At 44.1% G+C, this 21,277-nt stretch overlaps 1 protein-coding gene across 1 annotated transcript in view; it reads right to left on the bottom strand.

Annotated features, from left to right (window-relative positions):
* Positions 1-19,809, bottom strand: part of Ddc (dopa decarboxylase) — a 68,968-nt gene extending 49,159 nt beyond the window's left edge. Inside the window, exons 1-5 of the mRNA XM_035452886.1 lie at positions 19,609-19,809; positions 15,199-15,312; positions 12,387-12,506; positions 4,946-5,080; positions 3,480-3,623 (exon numbers count right to left, since the gene is read on the bottom strand). Of these exons, the coding sequence (XP_035308777.1) occupies positions 3,480-3,623; positions 4,946-5,080; positions 12,387-12,506; positions 15,199-15,312; positions 19,609-19,809 (714 nt within the window). The remainder of the gene's footprint in view (positions 1-3,479; positions 3,624-4,945; positions 5,081-12,386; positions 12,507-15,198; positions 15,313-19,608) is intronic.
* Between the last annotated feature and the right edge of the window lie 1,468 nt (positions 19,810-21,277).

The raw sequence follows: 21,277 nt of genomic DNA, 5'->3' as shown, positions 1-21,277 counted from the left end.
GGGTATTTTATCAGTAAAAATATCTTTCAAAAGTAAATGGAAAATAAAGATGTTTTCATGAAAATAAAACTAGCAGACCACACCATTAATTCACTAAAACAATTTCTAAGTGTTTTTTTCACACAGAAGAAAATAAGAAGTATAAAATAAATGAATGCTAATGAACCTGATGGTAGATTTTTCTAAATTTGTGTTGCTCTTGTAAAATTTCTTTGTCTAGTAGAGTTTAAATATGTGTAGATTTAAATGTATACTAATAACTACACAAAAGGTTAGGGAGAAGCATAATAAAATAATATTTAACCAAACAAGATAAAAATGAAGAGATGGAACAATATAAAAACACTCAATAAAAAAAAAATTAAAGAAGTAGAGAAGAAAAATAAGAAGTGAACCAAACAGAAAACAAATGCCAAGATAGTAGCTAACATTTAAATCCATCAGTAATTAATTTCGGTATAAATGGAGAAACTGGGTGACAACTGTTACAGAGAAAGTGGGTCTTTCCTAACAGCAAGCCATTCTTCATAAAAAGGGGAGACTTTCAGTTTTTCCAGGACCATTTGTTGAAGATGCCATCTTTTCTTCAGTGCGGATTTTTTTAAGGCTTATTTATTATATATACAGTGTTTTGCCTGCATGTGTGCCTACACACCAGAAGAGAACACAAGATCTCATTATAGGTGGCAGTGAGCTGCCATGTGGTTGCCAGGAATTGAAATGGGGACCTCTGGAAGAGAAGTAAGTGAGTGCCCTTAACCTCTGAGCCATCTCTCCAGTCAAATGGGTTTTTTTTTTCTTTTTAATCTTTGCCAAAAATCAGGTGGCTTAGGTGTCATCTTACCTAGAAATTTGATCTTTATTTTATACCCAGAAAAAAAGGTCAATTCTAAATGCACCAAAGACCTCAAGGCTGTACTCAAAACATCTAGAGGGAACAATAAGCATCACAGTCCAGGATATAGACTCAGATATACTTCTCTATAGCACCCCAGCTGTATAGGAAATCAACAAGCTTGTTAGCATGAAATTAAAGAGATTCTATGATGAAATGGACATTGAGTGAAGGAGCAGCATAGGAAGTGAGAGAAAAAATCTTTGTCAGCTATGCATCTGACAGAGAATCAGTGTCTAGGATGTATAAGAGAATTAAAAAACCAAAAAAACCAAAAAAAACCTGAACACCAAGAAAACAAAAGACCCAATTAAAAAACAGGCTAAACATGGAACAGAGAGTTCTCAAATGAAGAAGTACACATGGCTAAGAAATATCCTTAGCCATTAGGGAAATGCAAACTATAGCTACTTTGGTATTTCACCTTACCCTAGTCACAATGGCCAACATCAAGAAAATAAACGACAACAGACACTTTTGAGAACTTCAGAAAAGGGGAACACTACTCACTATTGGTGGGAGTGCAAACTGGATGGCCCCAATGGAAATCAGAGTGAAGTTTCCTCAAAAAGTGAAAAGTAGAACTACCTTGTAACCCAGCTATGTCACTCCAGGGCATATGCCCAAAGGACTCTGTCTACTATAGAGACAATTGTGCATCCATCTCCATTGCAACTCTATTCACAATCGCTAGGAAATGGAATCAGCCAACTACCAGCTGACAAACAAAGGCGTGGTATATGCACACAGTAGAATTTTATTCCACTTAAAAATGAAATTTGCAAGCACATGGATGGAGTCAAGTAAGTCAGACCCAGAAAGACTACAACCACATTTTATCTCCCGTATTCGGATCCCAGCGGCAATCATCAGATTTGTGTGTTTACCTTGGAGTACTTAGAGAAGCCAGGAAAGCAGAAAGGGACTGCTGTTGGGGAGAGGGAGAAATAAAGAGCTTAAAGACGATAGTAAAATACAGGTGGTGTGATGTGGCTAGGAGAATAAGGAGGCAGGAAGGATTACATGGGGAGAGAGATGGCCGTGTAGTGTGTAGCAGTGGCTTGGGGATGGATAACTTGACGGTGAGGGTGTTTTAAAAATCCACATGGAAGGCTACTATCTCATAAGCTTACTAAAAATAGTAATATAAGGGCTTGTATGTAGACACCCTACTCAAGGGGTAAAGACGACTCCAAGAAACCCTGGGTTCCAACCCTAGCACTGAAAAATAAAAAGGAAAAAAGAGATCCTGAACAATGTTCTCAAACCCAGATGCACACTAGAATCTTGCCATTAAATATGACCTATGCCTGGTTCTGCCCATAGACATGCTTCCAAAATTATCCTGGAGTCAGCATTCCTAAAGCTCCCCTGGTAACACTATGTAACCAGGCAGAAGACCCATAGAGCCACAGTCATGACACTCCAATTGCTTCAAACATGACATATTAGTCCCAGGCAGAACATACTGCTGTGGCTACATCAGAAACATGACAGTTCTCAAACTCCAGGTGCATCCCCCAGTCAAATGCATAATCAGGCATAAAAGAGCCAGCAAGCCATTTGGCTAGTTAGATATTTTTCGTCAGAGGGATAATTCACTGTTTGCTCACAAGCCTCCCACAAAGGAACCTTCTTAGTATCTGTTGATAGCAACCAACCCAGGCAGTAAAGCCTATAGTGATTTGTTTTGTTTTGTTTCTTCAAGACAGGGTTTCTCTGTGTAACAGCCTGGCTGTCCTGGAACTCACTCTGTAGACTAGGCTGGCCTGGAATTCACACACAGAGATCTGCCTGCCTCTGCCTCTAGAGTACTGAGATTAAAGGCACGTGCCACCACTGCCAGGTGATTTTCTTCTTTAATATAATTTTATTAGTTTTATTCTTTGACATTTTCATACATGTATATAACACATTCTGGTTACTTTCATACCTCCAATCTCCTTTCTTTCCCTGACATTCCCCTTAGAAGTCTCTTCCTTACATTTAACATTGTTTTCTTTTGTCCTGTGACCCACTGATTTTGATCATGGCTGACTGTGTGACTTTGGGGTATCCTTTGGAGTGTGAGGAGCTCACCCATGGTATCTGTGTATCTTAGTTACTCTCTGTTGCTGTGATAGAACACCATGACCAAGACAGAGAAGGAAGAGTTTGTCTGAGCTTACTATTGCAGATTAGTGTCCAAAATGGCAGCATGACAAGAGGTAACAGGCATGATGGCAGGGACAGGACGGTAAGAATTCACATCTTGCGCTTCAAGCATGAAGCAGAGAGAGTGAACTGGAAATGAAAGGCTGCATCACCAAAACTCTGTTCCACCAACTGGGGAACAAGTGTTCAAATGCCTGGCACCATGGGGGTCATTTCTCATCCAAGTCACTACAAGTGAAGACAATGACCACCTCATCCCAGATCACACACACACACACACACACACACACACACACACACGCACGCACGCACGCACGCACGCACGCACGCACGCACGCACGCACGCACGCCTTGAACTCTACCCTCTACCCTAGATGCACACAGGTCCCAGAGGGTCCCACAGTGCCCACTCCTCCAAGGTTGAACTTACAAAGAATGGAATCAGGCCTGCTGCCTTGTCTTGCTCCAGGGCCTCCTGAAGGGCAGAAGCTCTCATGGAAAAGTTGCCATCTGAAGGGATTGTTTTTAACTTTACTCCACCAATTAATCCAGCTCTTTCTACAGAGGAGTGTGCCTGCAATGAGAACAAGTAGAACTGAATCTGTGAGGGTGTATTGCCTTGGCTCCTCAGTCACTGGTTGTGCAGAGCACCTGACCTGGGCTCTTGATGCCCCATGATGGCAGCAGAGTTGGTTTCTTCTCTTCCTCTATGAAATCACCTCTTTCCTGGACTGGTTTCCATCCTGGAATCTTGATTTTCTTTCTTTCTTTCTTTCTTTCTTTCTTTCTTTCTTTCTTTCTTTCTTTCTTTCCTTCTTCTTCTTCTTCTTCTTCTTCTTCTTCTTCTTCTTCTTCTTCTTCTTCTTCTTCTTCTTCTTTTTTTTTTTTTTTGCTTTGTTTTTGTTTTTTTGACACAGGGTTTCTCTGTATAGCTTTGGAGCCTATCTTGACACTCACTCTGTAGACCGTGCTGGCCTCAAACTCACAAAGATCTGCCTGCCTCTGCCTCCCAAGTGCTGGGATTAAAGGCGTGAGCCACCAACACCTGGCTTGATTTTCAATCTAATGAATCAAATACTCCCAGAGTGAAGTGTTGGCTCTCTATTGATTTTTTCTTTAATTTTGTGATTTTAAATACATGTAGATTTAAAAACATAAAAATATGCACACCAAAGGTGACAGGGTTATATAATAACAGAATATGCCAGGAAGTGGTGGTGTACACCTTTAATCCCAGCAAGCACTTGCCAGGCAGAAGCGGGTGGATCTCTGAGTTTGAGGCCAGCTTGGACTAGAGTGAGTTCCTTGAAAAAGAAAACAAACAACAAAAAAGAACATACAACTAACAAGATTAAAATGAAGAAAAAGGAACAATATAAAATAGTTAATCAAAAAGTCAAGTAAATAAAATAAGTGAGCTAAAACTACTAAATTTCTATTTGCAGGGTTTTATGAGCATTGTAATGAACTCCAAGCCAGTCCTCTCAAGCCACAAGCTGGACTGAGTGGTCACAGCAAGCATGGTGCTTTTATTCCTTTTGCTAATAGGAAAAAATATAAGCTTTGAGAATGTACATGATTTACGAAGCTGGGATTTGGCATTAGGTTGGAGTCTCACTTCCAATTTTTCCACAGTGGAGTTTTAAAAGCAGGCCACAGGGGCACAGCACAATTCCACACTACAAAAATGGTAACCAGCCAGTTGTGGGGGATCTCAGCATGTGTATTTCATTTCTGACTAGATCTATCAAGCTCCCATGATAGAATAAGAAGTTTTCCCCCTCACAATCCCTGGGGAACTGCTTTTGGATTTGACATGATGTTAACTGTTCCTTGGATTCAGCTCTGGGGTGGGGGATAGGGGTGTTGGGCCAGTGCCCACCCCAGCTCTCTTACCTGATCGGATGTGTAAGCAACCAACTTTTCCATGATAGCAGCTTGTGTCAACTCTGGGGAGGCTGCCTGCAGCTGGCGGATCACTTTAGTCCGAGCAGCCAGAAGGGCCACCAAGGTGGCTTCACTGGCACTTCCCTGAATCCAAGAGAAAAAGGCCAAATGAAATTTGAAATGTTGCAAAGGAAGCCTTGTCTAAACTGTTGGAAGACATATTATTATGTCCATAGTTTCCTTTAAAAGTTGAGCCAGAAATTGCAAAATTCACTCATTTTTGCATCTAACATCTGCAGGGGCTGGTTTAGCTCTTGTAATTAGTTTGACATTGCTTTATCCATATTATGTCCCAGTGAGCTAACATTCTGATCCTGTAGCATATACAAGACTCTGCAGGTGTTCTCTCATGGGTTCTTTAGGCCTGGTCTGGGACACACTGTCTCCACTTCCATCAGAAGAAGAGACTGATCCAGGGCGCCCTGCCCAATCCCTGCTCTGCGTTCCTATGCATGTGGACAGAACAATTTGTATTTGCTTATAACATAGGAATGCGTTTTCCTTAACACACGGAGGTGGACTTGGACAGTTTCTCCCATTCCTTAGTGTAACAGGCTAAATTGTGCTCGCTTGCATCTCGCCCTGGACATGATGAAGCCCTAGGCCCCAGCATCTCGGAATGTACCATATTTAGAGAAATAAGACCTTTAAAGCCAGTTGTGGTATACACTACATGATGTACACACACGTAGTCTTAGCACTAAGGAGGCTGAGGCCTGAGGATAACTGTGAGTTCAAGGCTAACCCAGGTATGTAGCAGGTTCCAATCCAGCAAGGGCTACAGTGTAAGATTGTCTCAAAATACCTATAAAAGAAGAAGGGAGAGTTCGAGACCAGCCTGGTCTACAAGAGCTAGTTCCAGGACAGCCTGCAAAGCCACAGAGAAACCCTGTCTCAAAAAACCAAAACCAAAACAAAAAAAAAAAAAGATGTTAGGAGGAAGGGAGGGACAGAGGGAACTTTAAAATAATAATTAAATCTTTAGGGTAGACCCTAATCCAATCTCACTGCTGTACTGAGAATTAGAAAGTAGCTCTCACAGACACGGCATACACAGAGGTGAGACTATGAGAAAACAGAAATGAGAAGATAGTCTTGAAAAATTCAGAACTAAACTTCAGGCAAAAACAATCCTGCTGACACCTTGGTCTTGGCCTTTATCCTCCAGGGCTCGGAGGCAATGAGTATGCTGCTTCCACCCTCTTTGCTCTGTGCCTTGTTGTGGCAGGCCTAGTGAACCAGTGAAAGAAATCTCAACCATTTATTTCAGCAAAGTAAAAAGGAATTGTATGGAATTCATCTTTTGAACCGGAGAGTGAGAGAAATAGATGCAGTGCCCACCATATTATCCCATGAAACTTGTAAAATATTCCTATTTTTAAGGTGGGTTTCTGTAACATTGCCTGGATTTGCAGTGTGAGTTAAGCATGGTTAAAAGTGAAGCTCCATTTGGTCTTTCTTGGTACATCCTAGCATTTGTGCTCAGCTACCCTGGCAGACAAGTCCCAGGAGAAAGCCATCAGATTTTTGCTGATTCTGGAAGTTTATAAGAGCATGGAATTTTTCAGATAAATGTACAGTTCAGTGAACTGTGTAGAAATGCAAATTTTTCTTATTAATGTTTTATCTCCTTCATCAATCAGGATATCCTACTTTGATCTCCCACCCACTGTTTTTACTTATTCTTTTGAATCCACTCTTGTTCCCTGAGGAGTGAGCTTTCAAGCTAGATCCATGTATTCCTGCTTCTGTAGCTGAAATGCATGAGTTCAAATAAACAGATGGACCACGGTCTTCACTCGGCATCTGAGTGACTCACGCATCTCCTTTAGGCTGGACTTTCACAAGCGGTTGTTTTTCACAGTCTCGGACCATGTCAAAGAAGCCTGGCTGACCAGACTGGCAGCTATTTCAGGAAATTCAAGCCTCTGAAGGCAGACACGGCCCCTCCCACTTCTCCTGTGCATCCCATTACTTTTTTTCCTCCTGGCTTGCTTATTTTAGTCCCTCTGGCCACTTTTTGTTTTTCAGGATCTATTAAAAAGTGGGTAGAAAGGCAGGGGTGCACTCCTTTAATCCCAGCACTAAGGAAGCAGAGTCAGTTGGATCTCTATGTGTTTGAGCCCAGACTGGTCTGCATAGTGAATTCTGTGATGGTCAGAGCTACATAATGAGACCCTTTCCCTAAAAAACAAAAACAAAACAAAAATTTGCTAGAAAAAAAAATCCCACCTTCTCTTCAGAGCCTTGGACCCCTTTGTAATTAGTGATTCTGCATAACCACATCATACCATGGCATTACAAGCTCACTAGGAGCTCGGTGACCACTGTCTGACAACAACAACAAAAATAAAAATTAAAGAAATAACAACAAAGTCCAGTGTAAAAAATAATCACCATTAGAGCACTGAACCTCAACATGCCATTACAGATCCTGTTTAGGCACACTTGAACATCAAGGTGAGTGGCTCTCTGTCTCTTTTCTGGAAGTGGAGATTTGCTGAGGGAAGAAAGAGAGAGCATTTGTTCTTTGTTTAAGAGAGCACTGACAGAGCCCAAGCTGTCCATTGTGCTTCGTGGCCGAGAAGTGGGGAACTGAACAGACCTGAGCTGCATCCAGCTAAGCCCACACACTTGCTGCTTCCTTTACCTGGAACCACTTTCCCCCACGTCTTTGTGTGGCTCGCTCATGCCTTTGCTTCAGGCAAACAAAGGTTGCCATGGCGAGCCTGCTCTGAGGTGGGAGGGACCTTTTGGGAGAGTTGATGCTCAAGGAGGCTGATGCCCTGAGCCGAAAGGTCCTTTTCATCTTCTAGGTTTTACAAATGTCACCTCACACAGGGTAAAAAATTGGCAGCTTTTCTTCCACAAGAGCTTTCAAACCCAATTAAGAGACCCATTTTGCAGGTCTCATTTGTCCGGCCTCACAATGATGGTGTGCAGTTTCGGCTCAGACACCCACTGCTGCGCCAACGCTAAGCTGTGATTACAGCTCTGAGGGGATCGATAAGGCAGGCTGCCTCACGGGCTGTCACTGTGCTCAGGGCTCTTTAAGGCCTCACAAATTACAGACAATCAGCCCCGTGAGCTGAAAAGGGCCAGCTCCCTGCAGCAAACACACGGAAGTCTGCTTCCCACCAACCCAAACTAAGTGGGTTGAGCTCACAAGGGCTTTGTTGAAGCCTGGTCTGAGAGATGCCACAATTATCCTATCCTAAGGCTGGGACTTTCAAAAATGAGATTGTCTTTAAAGACGGTTTAACCCACGGTAGCATTCAAACTTCCACACAAAGGAAAGAGCCTGGGCAAGCTGGTGTTAACACACAGCACCCACCATCTTTTACACGCTGCCTTTAATTAGTTTCTGCCACTGGACTTGTACGAGCTCTGAAAACTATGGTTGATTATGCAACAAATCCTCAAAGTATTTTGAAGATGATAATTGACTATACAACGCAAAATACATAGGCTAAAACACAGGCTTGTCGTTGTCATTCAGTAAACTTAGCTACTTGTAAAATTCTTTGAGAAGTACCAAACTAGAAGTTCATGTTTGGATACTAAAGACTCAAAAACGAAATTGTTTCACTGTATGACAAGTGACCCAGAAATGTTCTCTTTCGTGGTTCTGTTCTGGTCTTGATAGAGCACAGATGTGTCACACGGAGAAAGCTGATGGTTGTCCTCTGAAACCTAACAGGACTGAAAAGTGTGATATGACATGAATATCTTAGGTGTTATTTACATAAATTGTGGCACATCATAAAAAATTGTACAATAATAATATCTCAAAGAATATTTGGACAAGAAGGGGACCAGTGTGAGAGGAACAAAAAGGGATAGGTACTGGGGAGAGGGTGGGTATGGAAGTGCCATAATGAAGCCCATTGCTTTATTTTCTGAAAATGTGAATAAGAAAGAGCTTTAGCCAGATGGTGGTGGTACATGCCTTTAATCTCAGCACTAGGGAAGCAGAGACAGGCACAAGTTTGAGGCCAGTCTGGTCTACAGAGAGAGTTCCAGGATGGTCAGGGCTACATACAGACAGAACATTGCACACATAATAAATAAATAATTTTTTAAAAAAATATCCCCCCAAAGGAAAGACATAGTTTTAAATGTCTGAGGGCCAATGAGATGGCTAGGCATGAAGACATGTTACCCTGCAAGTTTGGTGACCCATGTGACAATGGAAGGAAAAACTAACTTCACAAAGTTGTCCTCTAACCTCCCCATAAGAGTCATGGCATGAGTATCCACACACACCCAACATGTACACACACAATAATAGTGGTAGTAATAATAACAATAGTAATTAATAATAATAAACAAAATAAACAGTGAAAATATAGCAAAATAAAACATTATGCAGAAAATGTGTATGTATTATATCATCTCAATTTATGTTACCCACAAATATAAAGACACTGGATAAGACCTAGAGAGAATTATACTCTAAAATAGTTGCTATATTTTCCCATTTCTACAGTGAGTGCCCATTATCCATAAATACAGAGGGCACAATAATTTTTAAAAGTGAAAAAGTGTAATCAAAACTGACATTGAAGATAGTAAATTGGCAATGCGGAAAATTACAGTGATACACAGAAAACCATGAGCAATTATTGAAAATATAGAGGAGAAAATGACCAAAAAAAAAAAAAAAAGGTAGGAACTATTTAAAGAAAGAGAGAGAGAAATTATGGAAAAGGTACTAAGTCTATGGAAATTTTAACTCCTGAAGTGTGCAAGTGGCCTACTCACTAACAGGGCAGAGAAAATGCCCCAAGGTAGACAGAAGGCTGGGTCATGAGGAGGGCTTAAATGCTAAGATCTCAAAGAGTGTGGAATTACAGTGAGAGCTTGCTCTGGGGTCAGGCCTACTGTGAAGAGTGAGACACTTGCCCAGAAATAAATCGACCAGAATTCCAGGCCAGGCCTCTGCAGACAGCTCGGCTGGCCTCTGAAGCCCCGACAGGCTGTCTCTTTTCCAGACACTCTGGCTTCATTGTCCTTGTCAAGGACAGCAAGGGTGTCCCAGGAAAACCGGGATTCCAGCATCAGAGCCTGGTTAAGCCACCAGGGCTTCACTTAGCAGAAATGTCTCTGACTGCATTTTTGGGGAGTTGTGTGGCAGCCCCCTCTCAAGCTGGAACAACAATACAATGCCTTTTAGTCAAGGAGGTTTGACTTTATCACATAATCTCTGAAAAGAAGAAAATGGTCCTGTGAAATTATATTGGGACTCCCCTAGGACATTCCTGTTGGCATTTGTAGAAGTCTGGTTCACAGTCTCCGTTTATGCTTCTGTTACAGTACAGCAGATATGTACATTTACTAGAATATATATATTTAGATAGGGTCTCATGTGGACCACGCTGGTGTGAATTCACTGAGGAAGACTGTGAACTCCGGATTCTCCTGCCTGCACCTCTCAACTTTTGGTATTTACAGGCAGTTCCAGCCCACCCAAATCTAGTTCATTTTGATCAGTTCCCTACTTCTAGTGACTTAGAGGTGATATAGTGACCTAATCAAAAAATGTAAAGCATGGTTTGAGCCATAGCACTGCTGCCTGCCCACAGATCTCTGCATCAGAATGAACAAGAATTTACATTTCCAGGCCCACCGGAGTCCTGCTGAGTTTGACTCTCTGTTTGCTGGCTAGGAACCGCAAGTCCTTCCAGGACTCTTCTGCAGACAGCCTGCAACACAGATTGCATCTCCCACCACCAAGATGCCAGGCCTTTTTCCCAGACAGGGAGATTGTTTACCTTTCAGGGGAAAAGGGACTCTGCTGATGTGATTACAGTAAGAACCCTGACTTGGAAAGATTATCTTGGATTATCAGAGTGGACCCAATCCTATCACACGGGTCCTTAAAAGTGGAGACCCGATTTCACATCTGCAGTCAGAACATGACAGTTAAAGAAAGGTCAGTGAGATGGAACACAGCTGCTTCTGGAGATGGAGATGGGAGTCTCAGGCCAAGGAATTCCAGAGGGCTTTAGAAAACTTGAGGAGGTGGGGAAATGGATTTTCCCCTTGGGCTTCTAAGATGACAATCTTGATTTTTAGTTCATTAAAACCTAAGTCAGACTTACAGAACCATAGGAAAATAGATGTGTTTGAAGCCACTAAACTATGCGTAGCACCCTCAAGGAAAAGGTTAGACATTGGAGGTTAAAACTTACTGAATAGTCTCGGGACTAGAAATTGAGGGCCTTGCTTCCTAGTTTAGTTTGGCCACACTAGACATGTGACCTTCCACAAAGGAATTCTCCTGTCAGCCCCAGTGTTCTCACTCATAAAATATGTGGAGCCATCACTGCTTTACCTTCCACTTGGAGCTTCAGAGAAAACAGGAGATATATTTAAATCCTTCTTTTTAAGTTAACAATACTTTGTCAGTATTACAACCGTAAACTTGACATGAGAAAAATACACAAGGAGGGGGTGATGAGTTAATGCAGTTCATTGTTTGTGTTACCAAATGTTTCTTAAAGGCTCACATTTGCTGGGATATGGTGATACATTCTTTTAATATCAGCCCTTGGAGGCAGAGCAGGTGGATCTCTGAGCTCAAGACCAGCCTGCTCTACATAGTGAGATCCAGGCCAGCGCTACACAGTCAGACCCTGTCTCAAAAAAAAAAAAAAAAAAAAAAAAAAAAAAAAGGAGGGGGTCATAAATTCCAATCATTCACTCTGAAGATCCTGCTGGAATGGAAAATTCACCACGGCTGTCATTTGCATCTGTTGTGTGCCCTCATGTAAGCCCTACAGTTGTTCAAGTGAATACGGAGAATGAATTAAATGTATGCATAGACATAGCAGAGGCCTTAGGTAAGCCGTTGGCTCGCAGACAAGTAGCACATACCGCCAAGTAGCACATACAGACGTTGAAGCATGGCCACAGCTGTCACTTGTGGTAAAGACAGGATCCTATGGTGACAGCAAGACCTTAGGTTCTGGTATACACAGACACAAGGTCTATAACTTCCCAGCTAGAAACTGAAAGGTAAGTTCTCAGTTGTAAAAATAGAGCACCTAATTCACAGTGCTGTGAGGAGTAGTTGTGTCTGCAGAGTGCTTGGGCATGGCGGCCAGCAATGGATACCCCAATAAAAATATTTGCTTTCTTATTCACTGCCTATGTGGTAGCCACTGCTCTATCTACCAAAAGGGCCTGTGGAGATAAGTGCTTGCCCACAGCTCGTGGGAAGCAGCACCAGGATCCAGATCCCATCAACTCCAAGAGCAGGGCTTCCCAGCTTCCCTGTCCTCTGGAAGACACAAAGCAGCATGGGCACTGCTTTCTGCTTGCAGCTGTGGCCCTTTGTGGAACCCACACTCCCAGAAGACTGCCTTCCCCACTCTCCCCACCTTACCTGGATCACTCCTCCCCCTTCACCAGTTCTTCCAGCCAAAAAGGCCTCTGGCAACTCCAGCATCTTCCCCAGCCAATCCATCATCACTGTCTCCAGCTCTGTGCAGGCTGGGCTTGCAGCCTGCAGTGGGGGTGGGGGAGAGTGAGGTGCTAAACCATGGGGGCAGCTGGCCTCTGCACAAAAGGGGTGACAGGGGAAAGCATTGCCTCTTTGGTGACTCTTATTTGATCAATTTAGCAAAAAGTTCACATTTTTGTCCCCCAAATCCACTCTTAGTGAGGAATTAATCCCTTGGCCGCTGTGTTTTGAGCGTGTCTTCCCACATTCGGATGTTGAAACCTGAACCCACTATGAGAGTACTGAGAGGTGGGGGTTGTTACGGTTAACCAGCCTGTGTGGCTCCTTGGTCCTGAACTGTTGCAAAATGAGTCATCTCAGGAGCGAACTAGATAGAAATGAGGAAGTTCACCCCAATTCTTGTCTGTTTTCATGCATGCCTGCTGTGATCACACAGCAGGCGTTGCTGCCAGATGCCAGTAGCATGTTCTTCACACCCTCAAGTAGACTTCTAATGTTTATAAAGGATTCGGTCTATGGTATTTTTGTTCTCCCCCAGCAAATGCTGTGTTCTCATTTCCCAGAGATCTGGAGGAGCCTCAGGGTTAGCTCTGCCAAGAGGCCTGGAAGCAGGGGCCTGGGCCTGGCAGCATTGATAGAACTTTACAAGGAGGACATTTCTCTGCTCTTCCTCCACTTCTGGATACACTAACCTCCCCATCCCCACCACACACACAGCCATGATTTTTTAGGAACTAATGCTGAAGCAAGGGCCCAGACACTGAGTAATTTGGGGTCAACTCTAACTGAATCCCAGATTAAAATCTCCCAATCTCAGATGGGTTTCAAATGCCTGAACTCAGCCTCAGACACAGCTTCTTTCATCCAGATTGGTACAAGGAGAATGGCACCCTTGTGAACGTTACTCCACCATGCCTGCCCTGACTGCTTGTGCACTGTGTGCTTGATCATAGAACAGAACAATGCAGAAAAGTCTACTGGAAAACCCTCCTCTATGACCATGAGTGAATTTTAGAGTGCAGGATGGAGTCAAGAAAATAGACATTAGCTATTTTGATCTTCTAGGCAACACCACACAAGCTACTCATCTTACATAGTCTTTTAATTCCCCAGTGACTTGGCGCCTGGCCTCTCTTCTCTCATTGCACACAGAAAGTGCCTGGGTACTCTTAGGTCTAAGCAATGGTAAATTGAGTCTCCACTTTCATTTGGGTCTGGTGACCGGTGTACTCATGTAGCTACCTGTGCATTTTAGCATTAAGACACACTGATGACAAGAAGACTTTCTTCCTGCTGGTCAGATGGTCATCCCCAGCCTGGTGGGTTCTACTTGAGTCAGACTAATTCTAACTCCAGGCATGGGAACCAGCATTTGCTGTTGTGAACCACAACTATCAAGTAACACAGCCTCTGAGGAAGGAAGGCAGACATTTCCTCATTCAAAACCTAAGACCATTCTAGAAGAGCAGATAAAGCAGAGGTTGATGCTGGGTCTCCAGACAGATGTGCCATAACAGCAGAACTATACCAGTGAAAGCTGCCACTACAACGTCTAATTAATGAAAAGGGTACACTCAGCCTAGGCCAGGGTGTCCTCAGGAGAGGGAGTTCCCAGTTGCCTGACAGAAGAACAATGGCAGGGAGGCCTCCTTAGCTCTTCCATTATCTGTGATTTCCACTTGCTCAGCTCCTGAGGATCCCAGCTTGAAACAAAGCAGGTGTCATGTGATGGAGCAGCTGAGCTCTGCCGGCTGCTGAGAATTCCTACATTATCCCCACTTTCTATATCCCAGGTCCTCACTCAACACTTGTCAATACAAATGGGCTCCAAGGCACAGAAAAGAGAACTACTCTGCATCTAGAGTAAAAAACTGTTCTAGGCTTTGGGGAACTCTTCATAGTGTGGGCACCCCCGGAACCTGAGAGTCGATGGCACCTGCTTCAAATCTCTCCTGAAGCACATAACTGGGACACAGAGAGGAGGAAGACCTAGGCTGGATTCTTTCAGAGTAGGGGACTTTCTAAGTCTTTACTCCATGTGGGAAGAGACCTCACACAGGGAGGGCTGAATGGCCTGAAGGCAGCCCTAAGCCTATTTCCAGACACTTTTGCTCTGCATACTTGCCCATCTGATAGGCTGGGCAGTAGCTTGGTGGGGGGCAGATGGAATGAGACAGGGGTGGTAGCATTCTCAAACTTCAGAGCGCATAGCAATCTTCTGGTCTTAGGGGAATGTAGGATCCAGCTTTGGGCTTCAGAAGCTTCATTGCCTTAGACTGGGATTTTGATTCAAATCAAGTGCTTATAAAACAAAACAAACAAAACAGCCCTGTGCAGAATCCTCTTCTCTTCTCTTCTCTTCTCTTCTCTTCTCTTCTCTTCTCTTCTCTTCTCTTCTCTTCTCTTCTCTTCTCTTCTTTTCTCCCTTCCTTCCCTCCCCTCCCCTCTCCTCGGACCCTCCCTCCCCTCCCTTTTCCTCCTCTTTCTTCTCCTTCCTCCCACTATCCCTCTCTCTTTCTCCTCCTTGTCCTTCCTCCCTCTCCCACTTTCCATTCAGAATTTCTCATCCCTTAGAAATGCTCCACCCCCCAGACTCTACACCACCCCCCAGACTCTACTCTCTGCACTGTCCCTGCTGCTCACAGGTGTCAGAGCCACCTGTTTCTGTCCTGTGTATAAAGGGATCACCTTCCCATGAGAACAGACCCTACCACAGGGTCTTGGAGATACTCACCCAGGTGAAGCCAATGCAGCCGATAGCCCCACATAGCATATCTGCGAGCATGGCTGGGTACGAGCTAGCCGTGGGAAAGTAGGCGAAGAAATAGGGACTGTGCCAGTGTGTTACCTGTGGGGAGGTGGAACAGTTACTGTGGGGCAAAGGAGTCAGGCTGCACCTGAACAAGGCCATGAGTTCCTCCAGATGTCAACTTGGACAAAGTTTCTCAAATTTAATCATCTCATCACCGCAGTCACCTCATTGTCACTGTGGTGAACCGACTCCCTGTTTTGTGCTTGAATATTTTTGGTGGCCAAGAAGGAAATGCTGTCTTCATAAGATAATATGGGAAATTATTATAATTTGTCACAACACATGAAATCTCTAGGTAGGAACAATAACAATACTGGTTCAGGTTTCTGGTGGGTGCCCTGGACAGAGAAATTGCTACACCACACATCTGAGATCCTGCAGTAAAAAGCTTGGCTTTTCCCAAATTGCTGTAGAAAATTCAGTTGCTTTTGTTTATTTTGTTTTTAATGCCCATTTTTTGGGTATTTTTAAAAATTAGTTCAAATTAGGAACAAGCTTGCTTCACATGTCAATCCCTTCTCCCTTTCTTTTCCCCCCAATCCCCCCCAGCCCTCCACCCCATCCCTCTCTGCTCCCCAGGGAGGGTAGAGCCCTCCATGGGGGCTCTCCAAAGTCCACCACATCATCCTGGGCCTCGCCTAGGCCCTCCCCCATGTAGTAATGCCCATTTTTTAAAGGATTTCTTTAATATGGTCCCTTCCCACAGGCTTGCACCTTCTGCTCCCTCCAACAAATCAGTACCCTTAGGATGCACTGTCTCCCACAATAGCCACTGTCTCCCTGCCTCCTCCAGCCCAGAGGGAGCAAACACCTGCTCCATGCCAACCCTGGATTAAGTTTAGAGGAAAAGCTCAAGTTGACCAGGGAGGAGATGCACCTAGGTGGTATTCTCAGGGAATCCCAGGAACGATGGAAACCAGGGCAGTGGTGAAGACCAATGTTGGTTCCATGGGCAGAATCTTCTTTCCCTTGCAATGTATGTGTTGAAACCCTATACCCAGTCCCAAATGGCAGTATGAGGAGGCAGGGCCTTGGTGAGGTACTCAGGTCATGGAGTGGGGCCTTCATGATGGGACTTAGACTCTTCTAAGAAGAGATCATACTGGCCATAGACTAACAATTCCAGGCTCTATGGAGGGTAGTGACACTGTATCTATTTGGAAGATCTGAACATCCTCCTTGACACACACACCCCAAACTTTAACCAAAAATTTCTGCTTTTGAGACATTGAAAGCTGATGTTCTGTGTGGTGATTTGTAGCAGGCTAAGGAAATATTTCTTTCTCCAGAGTTCAAAAGGCTTATATGGTTCTGATCTAAAGATTCCAGAAAAGGGTCTACTGATTCCCCAAATCCAGGAGCTGGGTTTCCTTCTGCATTGTTAGCCAGTGAGACCATCTCGGACTTTCTCCTCCAGATTCTAGCCCAATAATTTCTTCTCTTTCATTGATTATAAGACAAAACTCTGTTGAGTTTTAGGATCTCTGAAATCAGGATGCACCCTCCAGTGTAAGAAACAGTTGCATGCAACCTACCCTCTGTCATCACCAGACTTCGGTGATGAGGCCATTATGAACAGTCTTAGGCCAATATTCCTTAAAATGATAGTTTTTTTTTTTTTTTTTTAAAGGATATGCCTGTCCTGGGGAAGAGATTTCACAAAGTGAACTGAGGGCAGAGACATAAAACAAGTATTCATTCTTCACCAGTGTATGAGGAAAGATGATCCCGGAGAGCAAGAGGGGCCTAGATCCTGTCGTTATAGAAGCCGGGAGCTCAAATCACTCCATGTAAACATTGAAGGAAAGATGAAAGTAAGGGTCTGCAGGATGTGAGGGGCATTGGATGTCAGGAACAGGAGGAGCTATTAGAAGGAAGAAGCTAAGTGTGGTGGTGGGGGAGGAGGATGCAGAAGAGGAGGAGGAGGGGACCAGAGAGGTCCCTCTCTACCACTGGAGGGTACAGAGCTGCTCACTGTAACCTACGAAGCCCTCAGCTGAACCCAACCTCCAGAAACCTAAGAAATGTTGAAGTCACCTAGTCTATATGCTTTATTACAACACCGCATTATGGTGCAGCTCGTAAGAATCCCCAAAGCTCAGTGTGTTAGAGGCCTGATCCCCAAGGTGGCACTATCTGGAGGTAGTGAGAGGCCTTTAGGTCTCTGGTGATGTGCCCTCAAAGGAGACTGTAAGATGGTGGTCCCCTCCTCTTTCTCTTTGCTGCTTTCCTGCTGTGAGGTGAAAAGATTTTCTCTGCCATATGTTTCTACCATGATTCACTGGCTCACCACAGGCTAAAAGCAATAGGACCAATGAGTCCTGGTTGAACCTCCAAAACTATAACCCAAAATGAACCTTGTCCCTGGGTGTTTGTCATTTCAGCTATCTGCTACAGGGTCAGAAAGCTGACTAACACGTTGTCATTTTCCATAGTCTTTGCAAAGATGTAAACATGTCTTTTCTCAGTAAAACCACATATTAGACATTTACTGGCCAATACGTGGCACAAGGAACCCCAGATTATGATTATGAAGATAACCAACTAGGATAGCTCATTAAAAACTGGAAGATTCCAGCAAGACTCATTGCATGTCTGCCTCCAGGCCTGGGAGTGGGACAGAGCCAGAGGAGAAAAAAAAAAGTGAGAGTGAAAGAAAATCAGGGTTAGCAAGAACAGGAAAGGGGGAGGGGGGAGGGAGGCTGACAGTGAGTCTCAGAGGCTCTGGAGAGCTTCACAGGCTGAGTGATGTGCTCAGCAGAGCAGGAGTGGGGCCCATGAGGCTTTAGAAAGAAAAAAAAAGCGGGGGGAAAAAGAATGTTCAGATAAAAACCAAAACATCTGTAGTGGTAATATGCTTGTCTTTGCGGAAATGCCTTTATAAAATGTAACTTGCAAAGGCCAATAGAGAAAGAGGCCAAAGACTGCACAAATGCACAGGGCCAGAGGGCACAGCTGGAGCCCAGGGCCTCAGTTTCTTTCAGGTTCCTGGAGGCTCCACACTGCAGCTCTCTCTCTTCTCACTACCCAGGTCTTGGAAAGGTCAGGATGATTCTTGACTGGAAAGGATACTCCTCGGCCTTGCTCCCTGTGAATAGCCACAGAGCATGTGGACTAGATGGTCCCACACTGTCTGTGCACAACACAGAATTTTCATGAAGCTTGGGGTCAAGCTCAGGGCTCGCACCAGGCTGGCTGGAACTGTCACCCAGGGAGCTAACCCCAGAGCCTGTGCATTTCCCAGCTTTGCTCTACCCAGTAAATACTCATATAGAGTGTAGACTCCTGTGGGAAGACTGCACATTTTTCCAGCACCACACTCCTGTATTCCTCCGTGGCCTGACATTTGACTGTGCCTCCCTGCACCGGCTTTGTGCTGACTGGCTTAGCTTATTTGTTCAACTTGCAGGCCAGAGCCAGAATTTTCAGTTTTGCTCAAAGAACAAATACCAGGGGAAATCTCCTGGAGATGAAACTTGACAAGGGCTGTGAGAGGTGTTCTGGAACTGAGGCGCTGACTCCGAAGCCTGTGACTTTGTCTGACTAGCAGCTGCCCCAGAGCCTCTACATTCTATCTGGAAACAAGAGTGTGTACCCACTATCTCAGCTCCCCCCTGCCCTGCATGTCACATGCTTGTTTCTCGTCTGTCTTGCAGCCACAGCCACCTAAGAGTTGGCTCAGACTTCACACATGGTGACCAGGGCCAGCCCCAACTGTTCAAAATCAGGTTAAGAGGTAGGCTTTTAGGTAAATTGTTTGATGGGTAAAGTAGTACTTTGGAGACACACTGCTGAGGGTCTCTGCAAGCCTGTGATCCCTCTCTCTGACTATCAGGGAGAGCTCAGTTATTCTGTGCCTTTGAGCAGAAGCAGTGTACGTGGCCCATGCCCAAACAAAATGAAGACAACATTCCCTTTACATAAAAGTTACCTTTTGACAGATATAAGATTGCTACGAATGCCTTTACCTAGGATAACTAATTAAACTGTTTGTAATCAACCACCAGGAGCTTATTTTTTCTTGCCATCATAGGATAGCTAGGAACCGAGTATGGTGAAACAAGTGCTGAGTCTTGGAGACCTTGGGAAAAAACCCTTACTCTACCTTTGGAGCCCTGGTAATTTGGATCTATCATTTACTATCACCATGAGAGCTTCATGGACCACCCACCTTCTCTAAATCTCAGTGGTCTCAGCTAAAACAGAAAAAATGGTAGGAGTTTCTCTTTAACCTATCTGTTTTGGTGACCCCATGACTCCAGAACCGTAGCTTCCAATAGGTGTTATATTAGCATAAACCTTTCTGTCATCTGATCTCATATGCATACTCACCCCTGGCATGATTATCTTCTCAATGTCTTTGATTATGTCTTCATATGCATCCGGTTCCTGGGGGGCAGCAGTGGGGATCAGGGGTCGAAGGTAGCCGGGCTCCACATCCGGATACACAGCACGTCCCTCAATGCCTTCCAGATAGTCAGCTATATAATCCACCATCTCCTTCCCTCTCCTCCGGAATTCACTTGAATCCATGTGGGAAACTGCCCATGGAGAGAATAGAAATCAGCCAACAAAACATTACAGCTCTGAACTAGATGGACAAGTCCAGGGGGACAGTGACTACATCCTAGAGACCACAGCTCAGCACCCTTTGCTTTCTTCCATGTCTGGATGTGACAGACACACCACTGGATCCACACAGTGCAGCACAATGCCTGGTCCACACCTCACAAGACACTCAGCAGAAGACCCTACAGCACTTTCACCTTTTTATTTTTGATTAATTTATTTTTTATTTCAGTAAGACACAAGAAGCATACATTCATGGATCCTTCCGACTTCAATGACAAACACTTGTCCACATTCTGCCTGTACCCTTTGTTAGCCATTTGAAAAAAGAGCCTTGCACTTTGAGCCCCCAACCTTCCAGCCCCCATCAGCTAAGATAAAGATGATAATGCCAGTCCATGAGGAGTGAGTGAGGGCATGATCACCGTGTGAGTTCAGCCCAGAGCCCAGGACAGCACAAGCTGGCCCAAGTTAGAGATGCCTTTTCCTGGAATCCCATCTCCTGGTGACCTGCACCTTTGCCTACAATCTGCTTGTCAGAATGGCGCTTTCTTCATTTCACCCACACCACACACAGGCGGCTATGAGAGTTAGTGCTCATTATCTTCATCAACACTGCAACAACCTGAGTGATGCTGACTAACACAGTTATTTTCTCCACAGAGCTTACTGCTGCACTTGCCGGGACTGAAGATCACATGACAACAGTTTTGCAGTACATTTTGAGGGCCATTTTAAACAGTCCAATCACTAAGAAAAAAATAACAACATAAAAGATGAGGTCAAAACAGATTGGGAAAAAAAAAAAAAAGAGGATTCTTATTTACATCACAAGAGCTCAAACACAAGGCATAGCATGGCCTTGTTCAATCTCATGGGGATTGTGTGCCTCTGATGATTCACACAGTTCCCTGTCTCTGCACTTGGTCACCGGGGCATAGTGAGCCTTAATTGAGGATTCAGATACAAGTTAGTACGCATGGGAATCTGAATGTCTGGAATGTTCGTATAGTAAAAATCAAATGTATTTGCAAAACAAGAAAGATGGACAACCCCCTAGAATCCTATCATCCCCAATTGTAACATGTGTCTTTCCTGAATAGTTCCTAAATTTGTGAGAGACAATTGAATGCTAAACAAAGGATACATTTCTAAATCCCTCCCTTAGTCCAGAGCTTTGTAATTGAAGATGGATTTTCCATCAGAATAAGTACTGGGGATGAGTCAAATCCATTGTGATTAGCAATGGGGTTGACCTTCATGTCATGTTCCCAGCACTTCTCCATGCTCCCCATTGTCTGGGTGGGGAAGGGGGGTTGGACAGATTTTGTGATGTTAAATGCATTAGAAATGATTCATCAGGCACTTTTTTAAAATGGGAAGACAGACTTTTTATTCAAGAGTATTGCATAGGGGAAAGAGTTTGACCTCA

The sequence above is a fragment of the Cricetulus griseus genome (genome assembly GCF_003668045.3).
Source record: "Cricetulus griseus strain 17A/GY chromosome 1 unlocalized genomic scaffold, alternate assembly CriGri-PICRH-1.0 chr1_1, whole genome shotgun sequence".
NCBI lineage: Eukaryota > Metazoa > Chordata > Mammalia > Rodentia > Cricetidae > Cricetulus > Cricetulus griseus.
The sequence above is the reverse complement of the archived record's forward strand: the minus strand, read 5'-3'. Positions and strand labels throughout refer to the sequence as shown.